This window comes from Alligator sinensis, unplaced genomic scaffold (genome assembly GCF_000455745.1).
Source record: "Alligator sinensis unplaced genomic scaffold, ASM45574v1 scaffold309_1, whole genome shotgun sequence".
NCBI lineage: Eukaryota > Metazoa > Chordata > Crocodylia > Alligatoridae > Alligator > Alligator sinensis.
In genome coordinates, this window is record NW_005842080.1 from 896,616 (window position 1) to 919,968 (window position 23,353).

The 23,353-nt window shown below is 40.2% G+C and overlaps 1 protein-coding gene across 7 annotated transcripts in view; it reads right to left on the reverse strand.

The window, feature by feature from the left end:
* MPP7 (membrane palmitoylated protein 7) overlaps positions 1 to 23,353 on the reverse strand; it is a 236,338-nt gene that overhangs the window by 98,146 nt on the left and 114,839 nt on the right. For all 7 annotated transcript variants that reach the window (XM_025204421.1, XM_025204422.1, XM_006023781.3 and 4 more), the window contains 2 exons: positions 9,693 to 9,770; positions 2,884 to 2,964 (listed from right to left, as the gene is read on the reverse strand). In XM_025204421.1, the coding sequence (XP_025060206.1) occupies positions 2,884 to 2,964; positions 9,693 to 9,770 (159 nt within the window). The remainder of the gene's footprint in view (positions 1 to 2,883; positions 2,965 to 9,692; positions 9,771 to 23,353) is intronic.

The window sequence follows — 23,353 nt, forward strand, 5'->3', positions numbered from 1 at the left end:
ATAATTCAGTTACTGAACACTTCTACACTTATATCTTGTTAACTAATCCTGACTAGCCTTCCAAAGCCACTTTCCCAGGTCTGCTCTCCTCCTCAGACAGGCCTGCAGAAACACAATTTTAAAAGTACATTTTGCATTCAGCCTGACAGTTCAGGGCTTACATTCTGGCTTGAGAAAGGCAGGAAATACTCCTGGTGGCTCCACCTAAAAGTTACAGTTACAAAGTTGGTGAGGAGAGAAAGATCTCAGCAGAACAATAATGCCCATTTACCACGAGACAACTCTTGCATAAATTTTAAAAGTAAAAAGGGTACTGCAACAGTGGGAGGAAAAAAACCCCAGTTACTTAAATGGCTTTTAGCTAGCTCCGTGAGAATGCTGTTCTATAGAACAGTTTACCCCAAATGTCCAGAGGCAAGGAAAGAGAATGCCTGCCCTCTCCTCAGCTTCAGGGGTCCGTATTAATTCATCTCATGTACTAATATGGAAGGGCAAGACTGAGTCTTTATTCTTTCCCCTTTGCCCTGGAATGAAGTAATCAGCACAAGTCATTACTATTTGTCAGATACTTTCTTAGTCAATGTGTTGTAGAGAGAAGCTATGGTTCTCCACACCCCTGGCCATCCACTTCCACTTAGGGTTGCGGGGCTTGGGCAAGAGTATCAGACACACAGTCCCTCCCCTCCTCTTATGTCCAGAACCAGGTTTCAGGAAGCCCAACCTGGTAGAAAGTGATGCATCCATCTTATTCAGGGTCAACCAACTGGGCTACTGCCCTTTACCCAGCCATTCCTTTCTTCCACAGCAAGAAAAGATCTTTGACTAGCTTAAAACAGTTAAGTCTCCATTTACAAAAGGAAAAAAGTAACTGTTGAAGGAAGACCACTGAATGCAAAAGAATATTTTACTAAAGCAGTTCCTAAATGCCCAAGTCAAAGACTGTATTAGGGTTGGAATACTGTTGTAACCATGATGGTCCAAGAAATATGAGAGAAGCTAGGGTTTCAGTATTTTATTGGACCAACCGCATAGTTGGGAAAGATATTAGACAAGCTTTTAGAGACAAAGTGTCCTTCTTCAGGTCTGATAAAATGCACTATACTATTACAACTCTTTATGAAAGTCAATATAAATGCCTTAAAAACAATATCAGTGGGCAGCTATTAGACTCATTTAATTAAAACTTTGATGTTGTAAAACATGTATGATCTACCATAGTAAAACTTCGGGTCTGTGGACTAAAACATGCCAGCATTTTCTGCATGGGAAGTTGAACATAACATGCCATTAGTTCAAAAGCTTGCCTAACATCTTCCCCACTGTGCAGTTGGTCCCATTAAAAAACAGCACCAAAAACACTTGTTTCCAGCCAAGGACTGGTACCTTTTCAAGGAAAATGATAAAGTCATGGAAAGAATAAACAGCCATAATACACTACACTAAAACCAGAATGATTTTGTCCCCTGCTATTGGCTAATCATGTATGTAGGTTATCAGTTTGATACTGCCTCCAAACTAAAGCTTAGAAAAAGCAGAAAACTAATGAAACATCTATGCATGATCTAGGCATAAAAGCAGTACTGATGTATTACATCAATATAACTCTTTTTGAAAGATGATGTTGCCTCTTAAAACAGATAAAATCAGGACCAGTGAACAGTTATTAGACTCATTTCATCAATGCTTCAATGTTGTAAATTACATATGATCTACTATATATATATATATATATATAATATATATATAATACTTAGTAAAGCTTAAGAGTTTTTGGTCTTAAGATGTGCCAGCATTTTTTGAATAGTCAAATTGAGCAAAATATACCATTAAAGCCTACTTACTGCTTATCACCTCTGAGGAAAGCAGGTTGTCACCATGTAATGATGAGGTGTAGAACAAAAATTATATGAACAGTGAGCCCATAATGCTCTGTCTTCAGTCTTGGAACAGTTTACAGATACTAGGGCATCTCAGTTGTGGAGTCATTGTTGAGCCCCAGCTCAAGTCTGGGATCGTGCCCGGTATGCAAAGGCCAATAAAGATACCAGGGGTGAAAGTACAAAGAAGGTTTATTGCTAGCAATAAAAGGTGCCAGCGGAATATTTCACGTAACAAGGATTTTAAAGAGACAACCTGGCTAAAAACAGCAACTTTTACTCCTCCACACCAAAGTTAGTATTAACTAACAGCTGTTAATTAATTCAGATGTGGGAACATGCATGTATGATGCACTCTCTCATCACATGGTGGGAGGAGAGAACAAGTTGAAGGTGCATACTTAGTTTCACCATAGCACATTGTCAGTTAAACACAGGTGAATCCTCACAGGACTTTCTATGGAATCTTATGGGTTTTTGTAAGATGAAATGCTGATTTTGGGGCATTTGAAAAATTATACTAAGTTCATTTCCCAATACATAAAGCCCTATTTATGCATGTTCACTATTTTAATTTTAAATTATGTTATCTATAATCACCATGAATCAAAAAACAACTTACAGTTTAGTCACAGCTATAATGTTAATGTTTTTACCACTTTACTGAAGACATTTAAAGAAAAAGATATTTGGGGTTTAATTTTCATACTACAGCTTTTTTTTTTGGAATAGCCAATTGCAAGTAATCAAATCCTCTCTCCTGAAGTATCTTTGCAAATTTCATTAACATTATAATAAATTTGTAAATGTTTTGTGAATTTCATAAACATTATTAATTGCCTCTCTCTGTAGCATATTTTTACTATTAACATTGTGTTCTTGCATAGAAATATTCATATATGTAAATAACTTGAATCAGACAAATTCCTTAGAAAGGGGGAGAAGGAGGGAAGAGAGAAAAAGTGTGTATGTTTGTGTGTACTTTGCAGGTGTAACACTTCCCCACCTTGAGGTTGGGTTTTGACAGCAGTTTCAACAGCTCTCTGATCTCACTGCTCAATGGTTTGCTCTGTAGCTCCTCAGCCAGCTGTGAGAGAGATTGAATTGATACAAAGAACATTAGCAAGAGCATTGTTTTACCCAACGCATCAGTGACAACTGAGAATCTATCTTGTTCAAGGTTATTACTTTCCAGTGTATTCAAACAGAAGCCAGCATGAAAAAAAACAGACTATCAATCACTGAGCTTCTTTTCTGGCCCTCAGTTGACCAGATTTAAGACAGGCCTTTCGGCTCAGTTTAACTCAAGTAATCATATCTGGCAACAGTGCAGCCAGATCACATTCTGATTTATAGCAAAAAGGGCAAATCCCAGCACTTCATTTAAGTGAATGGTCCTTTGCATGCAGACAAAGGACTGCTTGTAAAAATGACTGGATCAAACTTTGACACTGTCTATAAAAAACAGCTTCTGAACGAGGTGGTGAAATCCACACTGCTTCCAAAAACCCACAGTAGCTGTGCTGTTTAGGACTGGGGTAGGGAAGCTGAGTGCCCTACAGTGCAAGCAATCTAAACCTTTTATTATGTTTACTCATAAATGGGAAGCAGCTTGTTAAATCTAAAGCATGTTAATCATGATATGGTCTACAACAGGTCACCCACCAGCTATTCAAGTCACTAAAATGCACAGACTATGCCCTACCAACAAGATCAGCAATTTATGGTTGGTTGTGCTACAAAATTGTGAGTTAGTCAACAATAGAGCAGCAGTCTAACATTTAATGCCAGAGCTGCATGTCTCACGCATGAGCTTCTCTTATCACTAATCTTTTAACTAGTTTGAACTCAGGAGACAAATTTTCTGCTATAGGGGTTAAAAACTTCAACTCTTGTTGAGGGGGCAGGGGACGGACAACCAGCATTCCCTCTAACCTGTAAGGCATGCACAGCCGCGCAGGCACATTCATGCTGCACTGCCAGGCACGCCTGCACACACCTCACAGCTTAGAGGGAACGCTGAGGATGACAAAAAAAGAATCATGAACTTGCATAGTACGCAATCTGATTTAATAAAATCACATTTTAGTATTACATTAATATTATTAAAAAGTCTCCAAGAAGGTTGATGTGCTAGGAGTAATTTTATTCACCTAACTTCATTTTAAGTTACTTTTAGTTTATATAAGTAATTTAACTAAATGATTTTCAAAAGCAGCTTCTACAATAGAACTAACAAAACATGTTTCATAAATACAATTATAAAAACATAAACATTAAAAATAAAAATTCTAGTGAAGGGAACACTTTTTCTATACGACTCTTACAACTCAGCCACATATTCAGGACGACTAAACTACATATTCATTACAATAAACATTTAATACTAACAGACAAACAACAGACAAAATGTGTTCATAAGAGGCAGGAAAATACACCTCAGCAATATTCATATATACTATACATTACAAAAATAAATCAAGGGAGAGAGGCAGAGCTAAGTGCTTTATGTGCATGAAACCTAGCACGCAAGCAAACAACCAGGTCTAGTCTAGTTAGCTTTAAAACCTCAAGATAGTTTAGGATAGTACTGGCTCCCAATGGTTTTTGAAATGGTTAAGCACTACAGGTTCCCTTTGAGCTCTCTACTTCCCTTGGCTCATCTTGCTCATTACAACTAATTAAATTTATCTATGGCAGCTTTCCTAACAAAGGTATAGTCTTTAATTTAAAGTAAGATTGCAGTTTTCAACCAAATGGTATGTAAAAATTATTATTAACTATAGCAGAGCACCTGTTTTGGTGGATATGTACTCAGCTGGAAATACAGAGGCTTTACAACACTTGCTTTCAATAGTGAGGAGCAAGCAGACAAATCACAAGGGGGAAAAAAAAGAAGTACTTTTAGGCTAGGGATAGACATTAAAAAAGCCTTAGCCTGAATTAATTCAAACTTTGCAGGTTAGTTTAACCTGGCTAGGCTGAACCGGTTTGTAACTGGACAGACATTCTCTCTGGACTGAGGAAATTCAGGTTACATGCCTGCAGTGGCTCAGGCTAGAAGCTTGAGGGCACTACAGCAGCCCTCCCTTTACTTGCACAGTTCTGAGCTGAGGTGGGGGCATGGCCAGGCCCTGGCAGGATGCTCTGATTAGGGAGGGGTGTAAACCTCCACCCTGCCTGCACCATCCCCGGCTTTTCCCCACTGGCTGCCGAAGGGGCTGGAGTGTTGCCAGCCCCCAAGGCAGCACTCTGAAGCAAGGAAGGGTGTTCAGTGCATGCATCTGTTGATGATATGGAGCTTTTCAATCTTCCTCTCCCTACTTCTTTATACTGTCTGCAGCAAACTGACAGGGGAGCAAGCCAGCAGGGGGCTGATAACAGTGTTTATCACCTCATCAGCAAAACAATAGCCTCTCTCCATTAATTCAAACTCTTCTTAAACAGCTTAACAGATGACCTGTTGATTAGCTCCAAAAAGCCCTAAAGCAGTCAATATTCTGCTTGCCTGTACCAGTGAAATTGGAGACACTCATACACAGACACCTTTCAGCATTAGCTAGCATACTACATACCTAGGGTCTGTGGGAGATGGGAGGGAGGAAGGTGGGGGATCCTTGCTTGTCCAGCAAGCAGCAAGGTGTGGAGGAGAGGGGACAGGGTAGGAGGAAGCCAGGCAGACCTTGCTGTACCTGCAGTCTCTGCCAGAGTTCCAGCCAGGGAGCAGAGGGGAGGGGCCTCCTATGTCACCTATCTGGAAACAGGGACTGAGAAGTCTGTGCGCCAATTTGTATATGGCAGGCACCAGAGCTGCTTGTAACATTTCTGTCAGTTTCAGGTTATTTTGTGTTTCTAAATGTAAAGTATTTCTATATAGCCCTGGAGTTATTTCAGGTGTGATCTACAGTGAAAATGTTGGGTATGTGTTTTTGTCATGACTACTACCTTAACATGCTAAGGACTGCAGGAGCATGAGTGTTTAAAAATCGCTTTTGAAATGTTCCCCTTAAGGACACTAATGTTTCTCACTTACACATTTATAAAAAGTGTAGCCACTACAAAAGGGGGGGGAGGGGCAGAAGAGAGAAGCAAAATTATTGCTAGGGACACTGAAAGAGGAGAGATCACACTTGAACAGAAGGCTGGATAGAGAAGCAACACAAGGATCTAGGGAGCATGGGGTTTTCTGGAGAAAGTATTGAAAGCCCTTTACCACAGCACAGCACTGATTCAAAAGCCTTCATAAGGACTATGCTTGTGAATTTGATTTATGGCCTTTTGATCTGATAGTGTATTCTCGAACACCTCTGCTCTGCAATAAAGAGTGGATGCACCTCTTGTACACAACTTCAGTTTGCACTGGAATGAATGTGAACAAAATCAGAATAGCAGCCTAGTTAAAATTACTGCCTTTATAACTGTTCCCTAAAACATTAATACCAAACATAATAGTAAAACCATGCCCCCTGAAACAGTTTGTAATTCTGATTACTCTGTATTTTGGTTTTAAATCACATAAAAATATGGCATTTCTAATAAGAATGCTCCCATGCTTACTCAACTATATAAACACCATTAATTCAAAATCTACTGAAACAAAGTAACTGTTACATTATTAATATGCTCTGCATCCTTGAAGGGTGATTAGTTGTCAACAGGAGTGCCAGATATTTAATGTAGTTCTAATCTCAAGTTCCATGTTTTATAACACATTTATATTGTATACAAATTAGTTTACTGCTAATGCATTCACACACAAACTTGCAAAGTGTTTAGCTTGAATTCAAATAATATCAAATTATTCTCCACACTCCAAAGCATTATGCCCATTTAAAATTATACTAATAAAATATATTTGTTAGGATTCTTAAGGAATAACCACATTAGTGATTAAGAATAAACCCTTAATTGTGGGCATGCAAAAATGCACAGAAATTCACTTCCTTTAATCATACACTTTTTAGACATAGGCCATTAATTTCTCTTTTTGCCACATTAAATATGTAATGAAAAAAACCAATGTTCTAAATTTTTAGAATTCAAAAATCACTTTCTGGGAGGGCAACCAGAGATATTTTTAAGAAGTCTGTTATTCAGAGGATTCAATACTTCTGGCACATTTCTGCTTCTTACATTTTGAATCCAAAGGCACTGATTTTGTTTTTTTTTTTAATTTTAGCCTAAAAAATTCACAATAATCTTATAAATGGATATATATGACCAAGACCTTAAAAATAGCATTTTGGCTAGGGACAGAAATTACACATAAACCAGTGTGAATGGTCAGAAACTGCTTCAAATCTGTAACACAACAGGGCTAAGTTCAGACATTACACATAAACCGGTTTAAGTGATCAGAAACTGGTTTAAATCTGTAACAGAACAGATGTTCAGTGCTCATAAACCAGTTTGAAAATGGCTGAAACCGGTTTGAGATAAACCTGGTTGAATGTAGTATCAAACTTAACTGATTTGGCTCAAACCGGTTTATGCAACGTCTGTCCCAAACCCCTTGCTGGTTTAAGATAAACCAGACTCCCCCTGCATCCCAGCATGCTCTTTGGGCTGGGCTGGGCAGAGCTCTCTGCTCCACGGCAGAGCTGGCCCCTCCCCTCTGCACCCTGGTTGCAGCTCCAGCAGTGATTTTCAGGCACAGCAATATCTGCCTGGCTTCTCCCTGCTAAGCAGGGATTATTTCCCCTGCCCCTCTGCCTTACGCAGAAACCTCAGCATTAGCTGGCAGACCACATGCTGGCTATGGGTCCATGCTGTGGGAGACAACAAAGGCAGATAGGCTTTTTGGAGCTAATCAACAGGTAGCTTAATGTCCTTCTTTGGAAAAGCTGTTTAAGAAGAGCTGTTTAAGAAGAACTCCATTAGTTAAATGGAGAGAGGCTTTGTTTTCTTAATGGGTTGATATAAAACACTGAGTTAGGAGTGACAAACACACCCTGCTGAGCCGCTGGGAGTGGGGTGGGGAAATAATAAGAGTGTCCTGACAGGGCCTGGCCACTTCCCCCCTCAGCTCAGCCCTGTAGAAGGGAAGGAAGGGCTGCTCTAGTGCCCCTGGGCTTCTAGCCTGAGCCACTGCAGGCATGTGCCTGCCTTTCTGGAATGAAAAGGGAATGTCTATCCTCCTCCAAATCAGTACAAGATTTGCAGATTAGACTAACCTGAAAAGATTGAATCAATTCAGGCTCAGGCTTTTTGAATGTCTGTCCCTAGCCCAGAAGTTCAGTTTACATAACCCACTTTCAAAGTGGCCAAAACTGGTTTAAGATAAACCTAGACACATGTAGTATCAGATGTAACCAATTTAGGTTACATCTGTTTATTGACCTTCTGTCCCAGATGCCCTCCAAATTCAAGCCAACTCTCAGTCCCCTGGCATTCCAGGATGCTTTGCCCCTCCCCTATAAACTGGCCCTTGCAGGCTGGTAAGTTAGTCTTGGCCCAAGCTGTCTGCTCCAACCAAGTAGGGAAGTGTGCTCTGGCACCCCCCAGGCTTCTGGCCTTGGCCAGTGCAGGCATGTGGCTACGTTTCTGAAATCAAAAGTGAATGTCTGTTCACTTGCTTATGGTTCAATCTATACCGCTTAGACTGACCTGCGAAGACTGAATCGATTCAGTCTCAGGCTTTTTGACTGTCTGTACTTAGCCTTTAGGACTATATCATTTCAGTTTTCTAGTTTTCAAAATAATTTGTTTAAATACTATTACAGCAAACATATACATCTGATGTCACAGGTTATTATTAACATTTGATATATTATAGGATGTAGATGTCTTCTGATTGAAGATGATAAAATTCTCTTATGCTTTTTCATGCAGGTTTCAGTAAGCTAAATTCCTTAATTTTGTAAGATATGCTGCCATCCAAATTTATCATGCGTTTCATGGCAGATAAACAGGTGACTTATTTAAAATTAGAGGGCATTAATTAAATAGAGTTATATATCCAGGAATATTTATGAAATGCATCAAGGTTCAATGCTGCCATATTTGAAATGAATCCTAAAACATATTGCCTTTTCCATAAAAAGAAAAAAAACTGAGATCACCAACTGCACCAAAGACTTCTGGATTTCACCTAAACCACAGTTTATTAAACATTTCTCTATCCACCCTACCTCAGGTTCAGTCATAGTTTATACAGGTGTGCACACAATTCAACTGAATCTTAGAAATAACCAAAATAGCGAGGAATGGCAGCTTGTTTTTTTTTTCTTTAAAGTAAAAATTATAGTAACAGGAAATTAACTACTCCATCAATGCTGACCACTTCTACAATTTATTTTTTGGTTATGAAGGTAATTTGGAAAGCTCTAATATCCATAAATCACTACTGTTCTTTTTCTTGCACAGGTATTTTTTTTGACAACCCCTCATTTTTAGTTATTTCATAAGCCTCATTTCTGTAGTGTTATCTGTCATTTTTCTTGTCCTGTCAGCAATATAGCCATCTCATTTGTCTATATTTTTCCAAAGCATTCCTCTTGTCTGTGACTTTCTTAAAACATAATAGTTGACAGCTTTTCCCTTCCTGTAGATTTCCAAACTGTAATTTTTATTACGTAGTTACCAAAGCAGAACAAGCAGCTATCTAGATGCAATGTTTTTATAACAGGAAAGTGAATAAAAATCAAAGTTATATCAGCAAAGAGACCAGTGATGACAGCACCTTTGGAAACATTTGCAGCTTCTTATGATTTCAACTTAGAGGATTACAGCTGTATGTTTGCACTATGAGGAGTTCTGCTTGCAGACAGTTTTTTGGGAGACTTTGTACCAGTGATCTCAGCAGGGGACACTTACATCATCTGCCAAGGCTGCTGCACTATGGAGTATGGGCACAGGGTTCTGTTTTTCATAGTAATGCAGTTTCTCATGAATCTGTAAGACAATTGTACAAGATAAGTTTACTCAACAGCAAAGGAAATATGACAATACAACCCCATTGAGTTACTGATCTGTTGAGTGTCTGCAACTAAAGAAACATCCATATAAAAACCTACATATATGCAGCAATCATGTAGATGTAATCTATCATCAACCTCTGCTGAAGTGCTAAGAATATGAAATCAGATGGAAAAAATGTTCAGTATGTAGACCAACCCACAGAACACCTAAACATTTGTGATTTCCCCCCGACTTTTCTATACCCATATTTCTAACATACTGCTTTAAGTATCAATTACATCTTATATTGCTGCTGAAAACACAAAGCATAAAGTGTTTATCCCCAAAATGGACATAACCCCCCGCCCATAAATTATGATTTATGAAATGAAATAATAGCCTGCCACCCACATCTTGACAGACAGTTTGCTCAAGTGACTGCCAACATTAAAATAATTAAAAAAGAAAGGCAAAGTAGTGTTAATATGAATTCGGACATGCCAAGAAAAAAGGAGTATTTCAGCAAATTAAAATCATTTAATTTTAAGTTTCTATTGGTCAGAACTATCAATATTAATCTTTTTTTCCTAGTTATTGAATGCAGTGACATTTGATTCTTTTAAAAGGAGAAAGGCAACATAGCATTCCCCCAGAAGTCAGGCATTAAAAAAAATACAGATTTTCCCATGTTAAAGTGTAAAATAGCCAAAATACTTTTAAAAAGCCTATAACAATGTTTCTTACAAAATATTTTTTTAACTGCAAACAATTGTACTCTCAATCATTAGGTTATTTACCTATCACCATTCTCAAGACATGCGCAGTAAAAAATCCCAACAATCTAAATTAGCATAATGTAAAAGTCATCCAACCTCCTACTTTGCCCCTTCCCCCCAAGCCCTGGCACACATTCTTTGGCCACTAGGACTCAGAGGATGCCCTCCCTGTCAAGGGCCTGAATGGGAAAAACTGCAGGGAGAAACTAGCCACGGATTCCAGCCAGCATGAGCAGCACCAGAAGCAGCCAAAGCCGGGACTTCAGCCCCTCTGCGAACTTTCTATGCTTCTGACTCAGCGTTCCTGCTTTGTGCTGCTTGGCCATTTGCTCCAATTCCTGCTCCTCCCTCCCCCTACCCTCTTCACTTCAGCTTCATAAGGACTACCTGGTTGCTCTCATTCCACTTCCCTGAATTTTTATTAATCTTTTCCCCTCCTAGCTGCAAAGTCCCAAAAACAAACCATGGAGCTAACATTTGCTGCCATAAGAGTGCTTCCTCTGGTAGCACTGTACCTCTTTCCTCCACCATCTGCTGCTTTTGACAATTTAGATCAGGGGTTGCCAGCCTACAGCTCATGAGCTGGATCTAGCCCACAGAGCTGTGGGGGGAGGATTTGATGGTGTTCAGTGGCAGCAGGCAGGACCTAGCACCAGCCCACCACAGACTTGAGCTGGGTCATTCTGGCCTGCCCCTAGAAAGCACTGCTGACCACTGCTGTAGAGTATAAACTCACTAAGGCAGGGAACTGACTACTACTTTGCATTTTACTATATTTGACACAGTAAGTCTTCACTCTCATTTGGCTCTTAGAAACCACCATAAATCAAGTCATTATTAATAACATCAACATACAGGGAGAATTAGACTTATAGATGATGAACTACGGTGTCTCAGTTGGGAAAGGGAGGTGGGAATGAATTTCAAGACCGACAGTTTTTCATTTATTACAGGGCTGTCAAGCTTAATCAGGCCCTGCAGGCCCTACAAAAGAATGGTACTGGGACAGTCACTGGGGTGGATTGGGTCAGTCCAGCATATGCTACAGCATGTAGGTCCAGTCCTAGACCCATAGACAGCACCAAGGGGCTGGATGCTGGTGCTCCACAGACCATATCTTTAACAACCCTGATTTAGACCATATCTCCTGAGCAATAACACCACAATTTAGTGACACTTGTCCTGAGCACTCCAAACAATCTCAACTTCAAGCTAAAGCATGAAGACAGAAGTAATCCCTAAATTACCCACACCACGAAGTGATTTGTTTTGACCTGTAAGTAGTGTATAGTATTGTAGCACATTACAAAAATAATTGGAAAGCACTATATTCTCTAGTTAGTATATGGGGTCTATAGGCAAAATACTATTAAGAAAACAACTGCACTCTGCATTAAGACTTTCTAGCTATTTTGAGGCATAGCCCATGGAGAGAAATGTTAGAGTAATCCAACCTAGGACTGACCAAAAACATAAAATGGAGAGGTTCACATCATAACCACTTTCCAAAGCAAAAAATTAACCTTTCCTCAGTTCCCCACCCTTCACCCTTTCCACACCCCACCCACCCTGTTACAACTATTTGAACCTTCTTAAGCCACCACAAACGCATCTGGGCAAGTAAAAAACCTTGAAAATCAAAGGCAAAGTTTCACCATTAGATCCGTTTTCCCCATCTTAATTTTACTCAGCAGAATTTCAATCAAGCCTGAGCTTGCAAGCAGTTACCTTATGACCTACTAGCTTCTAAAAGACAATGCCAATCCAGTTAGACCTTGTTTCCAATGGTCAGGGGTTGCTAGTGAATGCTGTCATTTTAGAATTCATACAGTGTTGGTGACATTTTAAGAAAGGTCTAGTGATCTAAAATTCAACTTTTTTTTTTTTTTGCATTGACAAGCTTCACAACTGTTGATACAGCAGATTTGTGGCTCACCCTGGCCCTCCCCATAACTCCTTCCCAGTGCAGCACCACCCTGACAGAAGAGCTTGGCACAGCCCCGGCCCCAACCCACACTGCGCAGATCCAGGGGCACATGCCTCCCCCTGCCCTCCCAGATGAGCGGCAGGAGCAGCAGCGGCGGCAGCCACCGGACGAGCAGGCAAGCATCAGACCGGGGCTCCCGGCCAAGCGGAGCACAGTGGGGAAAGCTGTCCCCCACTTCCCTGCGCCCCCTGGACAAGCCGTGGCTCCGTGCCATGCCCACCCCGCCCCAGCTGTCCCTGCCACCACCACCTGTGGGTGTTCGCGAGCTCTGTCCCCAGCACCACCAGCGTCTGCTCATGAGCTCCATCCCCAGCACCAACACCACTGCCAGCGTCTGCAGGTGCTCGCAAGTTTCATCCCCACCACTGACAATGCTGCCGGTGTCTGCAGGTGCTTGCGAGCTCCGTCCCCGACACCGATGTCTGCAAGTGTCTCCCCCCCCCCCGAGACTCAGGAGGCACCAGTCGCCCATGAATCCTGTTACAGATTCTATTTGTCTAGTGGATAAGATACAGTAACAGTCTGAAACATGAACACTCATGCACAGAAAGGCAAATTAGTCATGTCAGCCATAAATTTTAACATATTATCAGAATATGCTAGACAAGGGGTAGGCAACCCCCAGAGTGAGTAACAGTGCATGGCATGTGAAAGCATTTTGCTTGGCCTGCACGCCTTGGGGTGGACAGCAGGGAAAGGGCCAGGGCTGCCCTGAAGCAACAAGGATTGGGCTCCTTGCAGCTCCCCTGCCATCAGCCCTTGGCACACCAACATCTTACAAGTCAAGGTTGTGGGTGTTTTTGGCACTCTTCCCAAAAATGTTGCTGACCCTGTGCTACACAGTACCCACAACCAGAGTAGAAACTTTACTCATTTACAGATTATGATAAACTAGATCTAGTATAAGTAGTAGACTTGTTCCAGGGGAGAAGGAGGGACTTTAGGGCCAGAGATGATTCCCCCTCTTAAAATTACTGCAACTGTTTTTTTTTCAGAAAAACACCTATGCTCCAGTTCTGTTGATACCATTTTGTCCCATTTGTTAACTGTATTTCCTAGACTGACAAATTATCCTTGGTTAGATCTGTATCCTGTATTTATGAACTGAAATATTTGCTCCATTTCATGTCACTGGTTTCTATTTTAAGTTCTCTTAAATTAGAAGTTGAAAATGCAGTTTCAGATTATTCTATGTGTAGACCATTCCAGTAAAACCACCACATAAGTTGCTAGATGAGTCGCAATAGATGCTGCTTCTGACTAGCACCATTATCCTGCTGAACTGTCACTGCTGCATTCATCCTCTGCACAGAGGTCTCATTTATAATAGATTTCTGAATGCAGTAAGGAAGCGTCCTGTGCAAATCAATTGAGAAATACGCAAATTTCAACCAGATAATAATGCACGTGTGTTTTTAGGCAATTGGCCAAATGTAAACAAATTTAGGCACAACATTTAGTGCTTTATTCAAAATATAAATATTGTTTTTAAAGTAGCTTTAAAAAGTGAGCACTTTTAATTATTAAAAATACATAATAACTAGTTACAAAGAACAAGTTAAAATATGTAACATTTTAACTCGATATGTAAATAAAACATACTTAATGTACAACTTTTGTGGTTGCAAAAGCCATAAATTGAGACTGGAACTACCTTAATATAATGTCTTGTTTTTATTCAAGTGGTGAAAATGCATGCTTTATTTTCACACAGTGAACTTTTTGGAAAACGTTAGGAATTTCACTTGACAGGGTATGCCTCTTTCTTATATTAACTGAGGGGAAAGTTTATGCATTCTTTACACTTTCAGGAGAGAAAGAAAACCATCCTTGTACTTTAACTCCTTTCAAAAAGTAATTTAGGGCTTAAAGTTCAAAAAAGTAATTGCAATTCATTCTTGTACACTGATACAAATAAATACCTTTATAGATTGGAGGTGGGACTATTTTAAATTACCTCTGGTCACGTACTTATTGGATATCAATGCTGATACAGAAGCAGTGAGATATTTAAATCAGAATATGTATATAAAACAGAGCCCATAACTTTAAACAAACTACTAACCAGCAAAGACTCTAAAAACTTTGCAGTAGAGATATTCTAATGAAGAATATAACTGGGCATTAAGTGGCCCTGGATTCAAAACTGAGGCTGTGCAGGAATACAATACTCCTTCTCTGTCTTAAGTGATACAAGTTAGGGTATGGGTGGGGTAAGGAGAAGGGTGCAGGTAGGCTGCAAGAAGTCAAAATAGTCAGAAGCCAAAAAGTTGCCAGAGGTAATACCTTTCTTAACACCACCAATCTCTGATCTCACCAGACAAATTTGCCCTAATTCCACTCATGCAATGGCAGCAAGAACTGGTTTGAAGCAATGCAGATTTGTGTTGATCACCTAACCAAGGGGTGGGCAAAATGGTGGAGCCAGTGGCTCATTTCCATTTCCCAGCAGTCCCTGCCTACATAGCTGTGGCCAGTTTCTACAGAGATCCCTCTAGTGACAGGGTCATGACAGTGAAGGGCAAAGGTTTCCATGGAGACCAGCCCCACAAGCACTGGCAGGGCATGCAGCTGGGTGGAGACTGTCAGGACTGGGATGGAGTTGGGGCTGGGATCTTGCAGCAGTGACAGCGTGGTCTGAAGCCAGGGCAGGACTGAGATCTACTGCCTACATGCCCCTGCCTGGGGTGTGTGGGCAGTGGATCGCAGTTCTGCCCCAGCTCTGGAGCGCACACACTGCTGCAAGATCCCAGCCCTGGAGCAGCTCCCTGCCCAGCCACGCACCCTGCCCTGTGCTGTCACAGCCCCACTGCTGCTGGGGTCTCCATGGAGATTAGCTGCAGTGACGTAGGCAAGGGATGCTGGAAAATGGAGTCTGATGCAGGCCCAATTAGGCCCACAGGACAGACTTTTCCGGCCCCTGACCCAAGGGTATGTCTACATTGCAATGCAGTGTAGATGCCCTTTAAATGTGTTTGGTCATGGAAGTATCATTTACCTTGGCTACTCTTCATACAGATTTACCTACTGGTACCCCTTATATTTAAATTGGCATGAATGATTTGCAGTAACAGTTCCAGAGCAATATTAAACTGCAGTAGCTAAAGACAGAAAGTTGACCCAAAGTGATCCCTTTGCTTAGAATGAAATCAGTTTCTTTCCATGAATTATGATAGATATCATATGAGTTGTATGTAGTCTTTGTCCACCTTCTACAACTAGGATTCTGATATGTATTATTACTACTACTAAAAAAAAATCTCAAGTAACTCCACTTTGTCTCAACAGCTTTTCAAGGTTTTATGAAAGCCTGGAGAATAACTCCAAAGTGGATGAGGTAGAGAAATTGTTCAAAGGAGAGAAAAAGAAATCACTCTTGAAAAGCTTTGCCTGCTAACTGCGAATCAGTTTCACAATTATTATTTGCAAGAGGTAAGTGTGTGTGGGGGTGGGAGGTGACACATGAACATACACTTGAATAACAATATGTGCCAGCATTTTTATGTCAGTACTGAGGAGAGAGTGAACTGAAGAGTTCTCTTTCTTTAAACTTCTACCTTTATGGTCAGTAGGCCATTATGCTTATATATATTCCATATTAAAAAAAAAAAATGTTATTTTCACACTATAAACAGACCTTCACTAAACAGTGTTGTTTTATGCAATAGGAACACAGGACTTAAATTTAGTCAAGAACCCATTAGAGCCAACAACATCTTCTGGATGACCTTCTGGACTGTTAACTTGTCTCTGAGCAACTATGTCTTCAGTAGTTAAAACTTGAGATCTTTTTTCAGTCCTCATACAAAACACCCATTCATACTAGATTATAGCTACAACCATCACTAGCCTTACTCATACTTATCTCCCTCTACCAACAGAAGTCCCGGAGGCAGATGGTGGCTACCATCAACCAAGTGCCATACCTATCCATGAACCCTGGCAGCTCTGTATTGGGTCACCTCAGAGCAGAGGGCATCCTGGCAGAAGGTGTGGAAGTGCCTGCAGGCATCATCTGCCAATTGCCAGATGGTATGGAAGTGCCTACAGGCACTTTCTGCTAGCTGCCAGCAGAAGCCTTACATAACTTGGCAGAGATGGCACAAAATTGCTGGAACAGAGGGACTTTGAATGCGAATGTACAGGACGGGCCTAAGTCCTTTCTGTTTGGAGCCTGTCTGACTCAAAGACAGTGAGAAAGTTTACTGATGATTCTTGTCTATAGCTACAATTGGAAAAGTAATTAATTCCATTTGCAGGACAACGAGCACCAAGCGACAAATCAGCCGCCAGAAAATAGAATACTACACTCTAAATTAATGTATTCATATTCATAATCCCTCAACTTTAAATCACACCCCTGTCTGAACTGAACTGAGTGCTTTTAGATTTTCTTCTGCACGTTCACACCTTTGATCTCCTTGTGTTCCAACAAGACCCTAATAGTTTTATTACCCTCTCTTACTTCATGTTATCCTGAAAATAATGTTTGATCTTCCAGATGATCACGTAGCCTTGTAAACACATTCTTCCAGGGATAAACATCATCCTTAATGGTGTCCTTGAACAGCCCTTGTGTTTTAATTTGAGCAAAGTGCTCTTGAACTAATATGAAAGAATACTGATACCACAATCATAAATGCACATGCTGAAGTTAGCAGGAATAAATGTGTTAACATTTGACCTCTTAAGACCATAACTGCTACAGATTTCAACATATGTAATTCACTTTTCACAGAGAAAGTAATTAAAACCATAATGAAAGTAAAAGTTGAATTTACACATGGACACTGTTTCTGCTTACTGGTGTTTCAGTCCATAACTTATAGTGGCTTCTCTTCCCTCTAACTCATACCAGTGACCAACCATTTTCGATATTTTCTTCAGGTTCCTCCCCTTGGTGACATCCTTTTGCAAACTAATTATATTTCCAGGTCTGAAACTTAAAGCATTATTATGGACTCATCTAGTAAATTATTTCTAAAATGGAATATTCTAACTAATTTTAAATTTTCAAAGGTGATGTACACTGAGAGAATTCATGCTCAGGGTATAAATAATAGGAAAGTACGTGTAAAAACAAAGAGAGCTGTAAAGTGAAAAGCAATCATCATCTTAATCATCAAGATGAACATGAGCCTTCAATGTGAGCCTGCGGCTAGTAAAGCAAGCAAAACACTGGCTTGCATCCATAGATGCTTCTCAAGCAAATCCCAGGACGTCATTCTCCCATTGCACTGGCCTTGGTGAGGCTGCAGCTAGAGTACTGCATCTAGATTTGGGCTCCACAATTCAAAAAGAGCGTGGAGAAGCTTGAGAGGGTCCAGAGAAGAGCCACGCACATGATCAGAGACCAGGAAAACAGACCTTATGATGAGAGGCTGAGAGCTATGGGACTCTTCAGCCTGGAAAAGCACAGGCTCAGGGGTGATCTGATGTCCATGTACAAGTTTATAAGGGGTGTTCACCAGGATCTGGGGGAACATTTTGTTCACCAGAGCACCCCAAGGGATGACAAGGTCGAACGGTCATAAACTCCTCCAGGACCGTTTCAGGCTGGACATAAGGAAGAACTTCTTTACTGTCCGAGCCACCAAGGTCTGGACTAGCCTGCCATTGGAGGTGGTTCAAGCACCTACTTTGAATGCCTTCAAGAGAAATTTGGATGTTTATCTTGCTGGGATCCTATGACCCCAGCTGACTTCCTGCCCCTGGGGCAGGGGGCTGGACTCAGTGATCTTCCAAGATCCCTTCTGGCCCTAATGTCTGATGTCTATGAAATCTGGCTCTACTTCATGTCTCTGCAAGCCTCACTAATGACATTAAATTGTATTAGAGATTAAAAATCATCTGGAGCTTTTCCAGGTTGGATATACTAAACTTGTAATACAACACATTGATATATAAAATAGTTCTGTGCCACCTTGCACATATGTAGGAACTAAGCTTCAGTTTGTCAAACAAAATACATTTGCTATTACATTTTGTGAATTTACAAAATAAATTTCACCTTCCTTGATGGCAAGGTGAAAAGATTTACCTAGAGCTGAAGAAAACATGTAAGAAGGGATACAGAGCTGAAAAGTTTATGGAATCATTTGTTTTAAAATAATAAAATACTACAAGAGACAGTTTTTTACCTTTTTAAGATTAGTAATAATCCTTTATTTTTCAACTTTTTGTTACAAGTTTTGATCAAAATAATTTCATCTAAAAAGGAAGGCTTTTAGTTGACGTTTGTGTGTCTATACTGGAGGTCCAGGGCTTTCACTTTAGTACTCTGAGATGGTCTGCCATCTCTTTACAGTAGTAACCCTAAGGGGAGTCTAGGACTGCATCATTCATAAAACACCTAGAAAGTACAGCACATCTGGTTTGCTTTAAGTTCTTTTGGCATGTTCAAGCCTCAAGCTGGAACCCTGAAAATCTCTTCACATATGAGACCCGGTCTATTAAAGCATGAGTTGTGTGTATATAATTGATATAGCCATTCCATTGTCTAGATAGCTACGTTTTTAAAAAAATACTCATCTACTTTTTTACTGTAGGGGTTTTAGGGTAGACTTATTAGGCCCAGAGCAAGCTGATCAAAATGCTTTTAGGGACAATCCCAAGAGGGGAAAAAATAATCATTTGTAAATTTATACAATTTTGGCACATATGTAGGCAAGGGAAATTGTGTCTGGATTTTCCCAGAGAAACTGAATTAAGTATTCTACAACAAAGCATACTTAGAAATACATTTACTTCAGTGTCCCCTGCCTGGACTATTTAAAAACCCTCAGGGAGTTTTTTCAGTCAGACAAACTAGTATTTTAAGCTAAAAATCTCACCAAATAAACCTGCTTCTCCTTCCATCTTTCTAGAGTTCTTTTTCCGAGTCCAGGTACAGTTCCAGTTTTAGTTGGCTGATAACTGCACAGGGGACAAGAAACGTATGCGTACAAAACAGCTTTAGTTTCCTTTACCCCAGACTCACGCATCAAAGTTTCTCGCTTCATATCAGAACATTTTTGTTGGTGTCTGATGGGCCCTGACCCAGCTGCATTGGGTACAGACTTTTCTAAAGAGCTCTATGGAGCAATACAGGTTCAAACTGGTCACAAGCTATCTGATTCCAGTAAAGAAAGTTCTCTCTTTACAAAAGGGGCCAAAAGCTTGTCAGTATCTGACAAGGAATTCTTGACTTATAAGATTTTTGATTTTTACTTTATATTCCTCAAATGGGTTCAAATGCTAGGCCTTTGCAAGGAAGGAAATAAGACCAGTAACCTAAAATGCAGATGTTCTGTCATTTCTTTTTTTTTTTTTTTGCTACCCATTTGATTTTTTATCCTTCTATGATATATATACCAGGAGGTTTGCCTTTTATTTATTTTCCTCTTTCTGGCTGGTGATTCTCTCTTGCAGGTCAAAATACGTTTTCACCTTTTCCTTGTTCCAACTCAACAAAAATAGCTAAGAACAATGAAGGCAGACAAGGTTCTTTGGGTGAATCTGATATCTTTGATTAGAACAACTTAAATAGTTGGAAAACAATTATTAAGCAAGCTTTGGGGTTCAAAAACCCTTCGTCAGGCTAAGGAAGCTGCAGCAGTTGGGGTGTGCTCTTCCTGGATGGAATGAAAAGTAAAGAAGCCAGGGGCTGGGCTGGTATGCATACAAGACAGGTAGTCAGTGAAAATGTAGATTGAGGAGTCAATGGGTATCTACGTATCAAAAAGCAGAGGTTTTGTTTCAGCTCTCTCCCCCCCAAATCAGAGGGCCCATTTTTATTCAGTATTTTCATTCATGTCATGGATGATGCAGTAGAAAGTACACTAGTTAAATTGATAGGTAACACTAAGCTGGATGAGTTACGTGCTCTCTGGAAGGCAAAAACCAGAGCTCAAAGATTTTGACAGATTGAAGAGATGGCCTGGAACCAACAACAATTCAATAAAGAGAAGTGTAGAGTCTTGAATATTGGGGGAAAAACATGTCTAGGGCAGTAATATATTGAAACAGGCTATCCAGGGAAGTTGTACAATTTCTCGTACTGGAGGTTTTAGAATAAGTTAAACAAACATTTGCCTGAATGATATAAGTATACTTCATCTCATCTCAGTGCAGGGATTGGGCTAGAATGATCTCAAGGTCCAACACCATCTTTTGAAGATTCTATAAATAAAAAAAGGTGGGAAGGAGGCTAGGCAGTATTTCCTAAATAGTTCCTAAATTACAGGAAAATCAGGTAGCACTGCAAGTGTGTGAGGAAAGATTACTACAAGGACCTTGAATTTCAGCACATGACAACCACCAAAGAAGAGCTGCTGCCCACTAAAAAAATACTTTATAGGTTTAAAAAATATTATGTTTCAGAAGTTTGTTTATTTGTCAGGTAAAACTACAGCACGATCTGTCAGTGTGATCTGCCAAGCTTATTGGAAGTTTGAAGCCATTTTACTATAGGTTATGGATAAATAACTGCAAACAAGTAAAGCTGTCCACTTTACTATATGCAAACATTACTAACATCACTGAAATGTTCTCCTTTTACATTTGCCAGTACTTATTCTAAGACAGAAAATGGATTATACATAGACATATGCAAAATATGAAACATTTGCTGTGGCCATGCCTACAAATCACCACTGATTCCAATCTCTCTCTTTTTATATTAACACTATGCAACAGTCGAATCTAACATGCCATTTTTTTAGGAAACAAGGCAAAGTACAAGCTTTGTTTTGTTTTTAGTGTATTAGAACAAAATAAATCCTAGAAGTGGTACAGCTGGAAATGCTAAGTGATCCGTATTTCTGCTCAGTATTTGGAAAGTAGCAGCCGAATGTACTCTTAGCCTATGAAGATAATTGAAGTACTTTCCAGCACACTAGCAACTGAAGAGGATGTTCAACAAAATTAACTAGGGATAAATACCTTTAAAGTTAGCAGTCCTAGAGAAAATGGAGCCAGAAGTCCTAAAAGAGCTGGCTGATGAGATCCATGGCCAGGTGATACTCATTTGTAATAAATTTTGGAATACTGGAAAAATCCAGAAGATGAAAACAGTGCTGGAGAGTCATGTTAGTACTCTAAGGTTAGGGACAGACATTCAAAAAGCCTGAGCCTGAACTGATTCAATCTTTGAAGGTTAGTCAAACCTGGCTAGGTAAACCAGTTTGTAACCGTACAAACATCCCCTCTGGACTGAAAAAATGCAGTCCTTCCCCCCCCGGGTCAGCAAGGGAAGCAGCAGGGATTTACACAGCATTTAGCTACACAGCAGGGAGTTACACAGCATTTATCAGCCCATTAGCAAAACAAAAGCCTCTCTCATTAGTTCAAGCTCTTCTTAAACAACTTTGTCCGTGGAAGGAACAGAGGGACATTACCAGCTGACCCGCTGATTAGTTCCAAAAAGCACTAAGCGGACACTGTCCTGTCTGCCTTATGCACACACCACTCAGCATTAGCTAGCATACCACATGCTGGCTATGGTCCATGCTGTGGGAGAGAGAAGGGAGGGATCCCTGCTTGAGCAGCCACGGTGAAGGGGGGTGGGGGAGATGGGGCAAAGGGAAGCCAGGCAGATGCTGCTGTGCCTGCCATCTCTGCCGGAACTTCAGCTAGGGAGCAGAGGAGAGGGGCCAGCTCTGCTGTGGAGCAGAGAGCCCCACCCAGGGCTGCAAAGCATCTGGGATACTGGGGGAGTCTGGTTCAAGTTAAACCAGGAAGGGGTCTGGGACAGACATTGCATAAACTAGTTTGACCCAAATCAGTTAAGTCTGATACTACAGTCAACCAGGTTCATCTCAAACCAATTTCAGCCATTTTCAAATTGGTTTATATGCACTGAATGTGTGTTCTGTTACAGGTTTAAACCAGTTTCTGATTACTTAAACCAGTTTATGTGTAATGTCTGTCCCTAGCATAAGAGGGCAAGTAGGTAACTACTTGCTAATTATAGTAACTACTTGCTAATTACCCCATCAGGTAAATGGGCAAAATAAGAGGAAAAGTTGATACAGGAATCAGGTGATAAACAACTCAAGGAGAGCAATATAAATAAATGTTGGTCAATGTGCTTTTACAGAAAAATCAATCTGTCAAACAGAGCTGTACCAGTTTGATAAGATTACAAGTGAGATGGATAAACTTGCTTCTATTTGACAAGAAACAATATGCCTATACTTAAAGAATAAATTCAGTGTTCTTGAGGAACATCAGTGCTACGCTTTAAGCACAGAGGCAGATGTAATGATTTCTGCTATTCTAGAGTGAGGCACTTTTCAGAGTTGGATATGCAAGCTGTCATGAAGTTTTTGGGGTGATAAACAGATTCTGTGGAAGCTGTCAATCCAACTTCTCTTAGGATCTCACACACAAGTTTTTTTAAATGCCTCTTAAAAAGTGCAGGAAAGAGCAGCGTTCTATAGTGAAGTCTGCTGACAGTTCCATTAAATTGAACTAATTGGTAACTATGAAGCCTTTATGGCTGGAAGAGAGGAAACCAATATTTCAGAAGTTTTTCCATATGAGGACCTTTTTGTTAGTGAAGTATGTAAAATTTTCAGACTTTCCAAGTCGCAAGGACACTTTTTCCCAAATCTACCCCAGGTCTGAGGTACAAGAACATAAAAATTATTTATTTAGAAATCCCTGAGTGGCTAGAAAGAAAGAGACTCCTTTCATTTTTCATCATTCTGCTACAGAATTCCTGAGCATGTAAACAACTCCATACTGCCTGGAGAAAATCACTAGTTGTTAGTTAACGGTACAGAAGAAATCAATGTAATTCTGAATCTTTGACCATTTTGTACCCCTGCTGA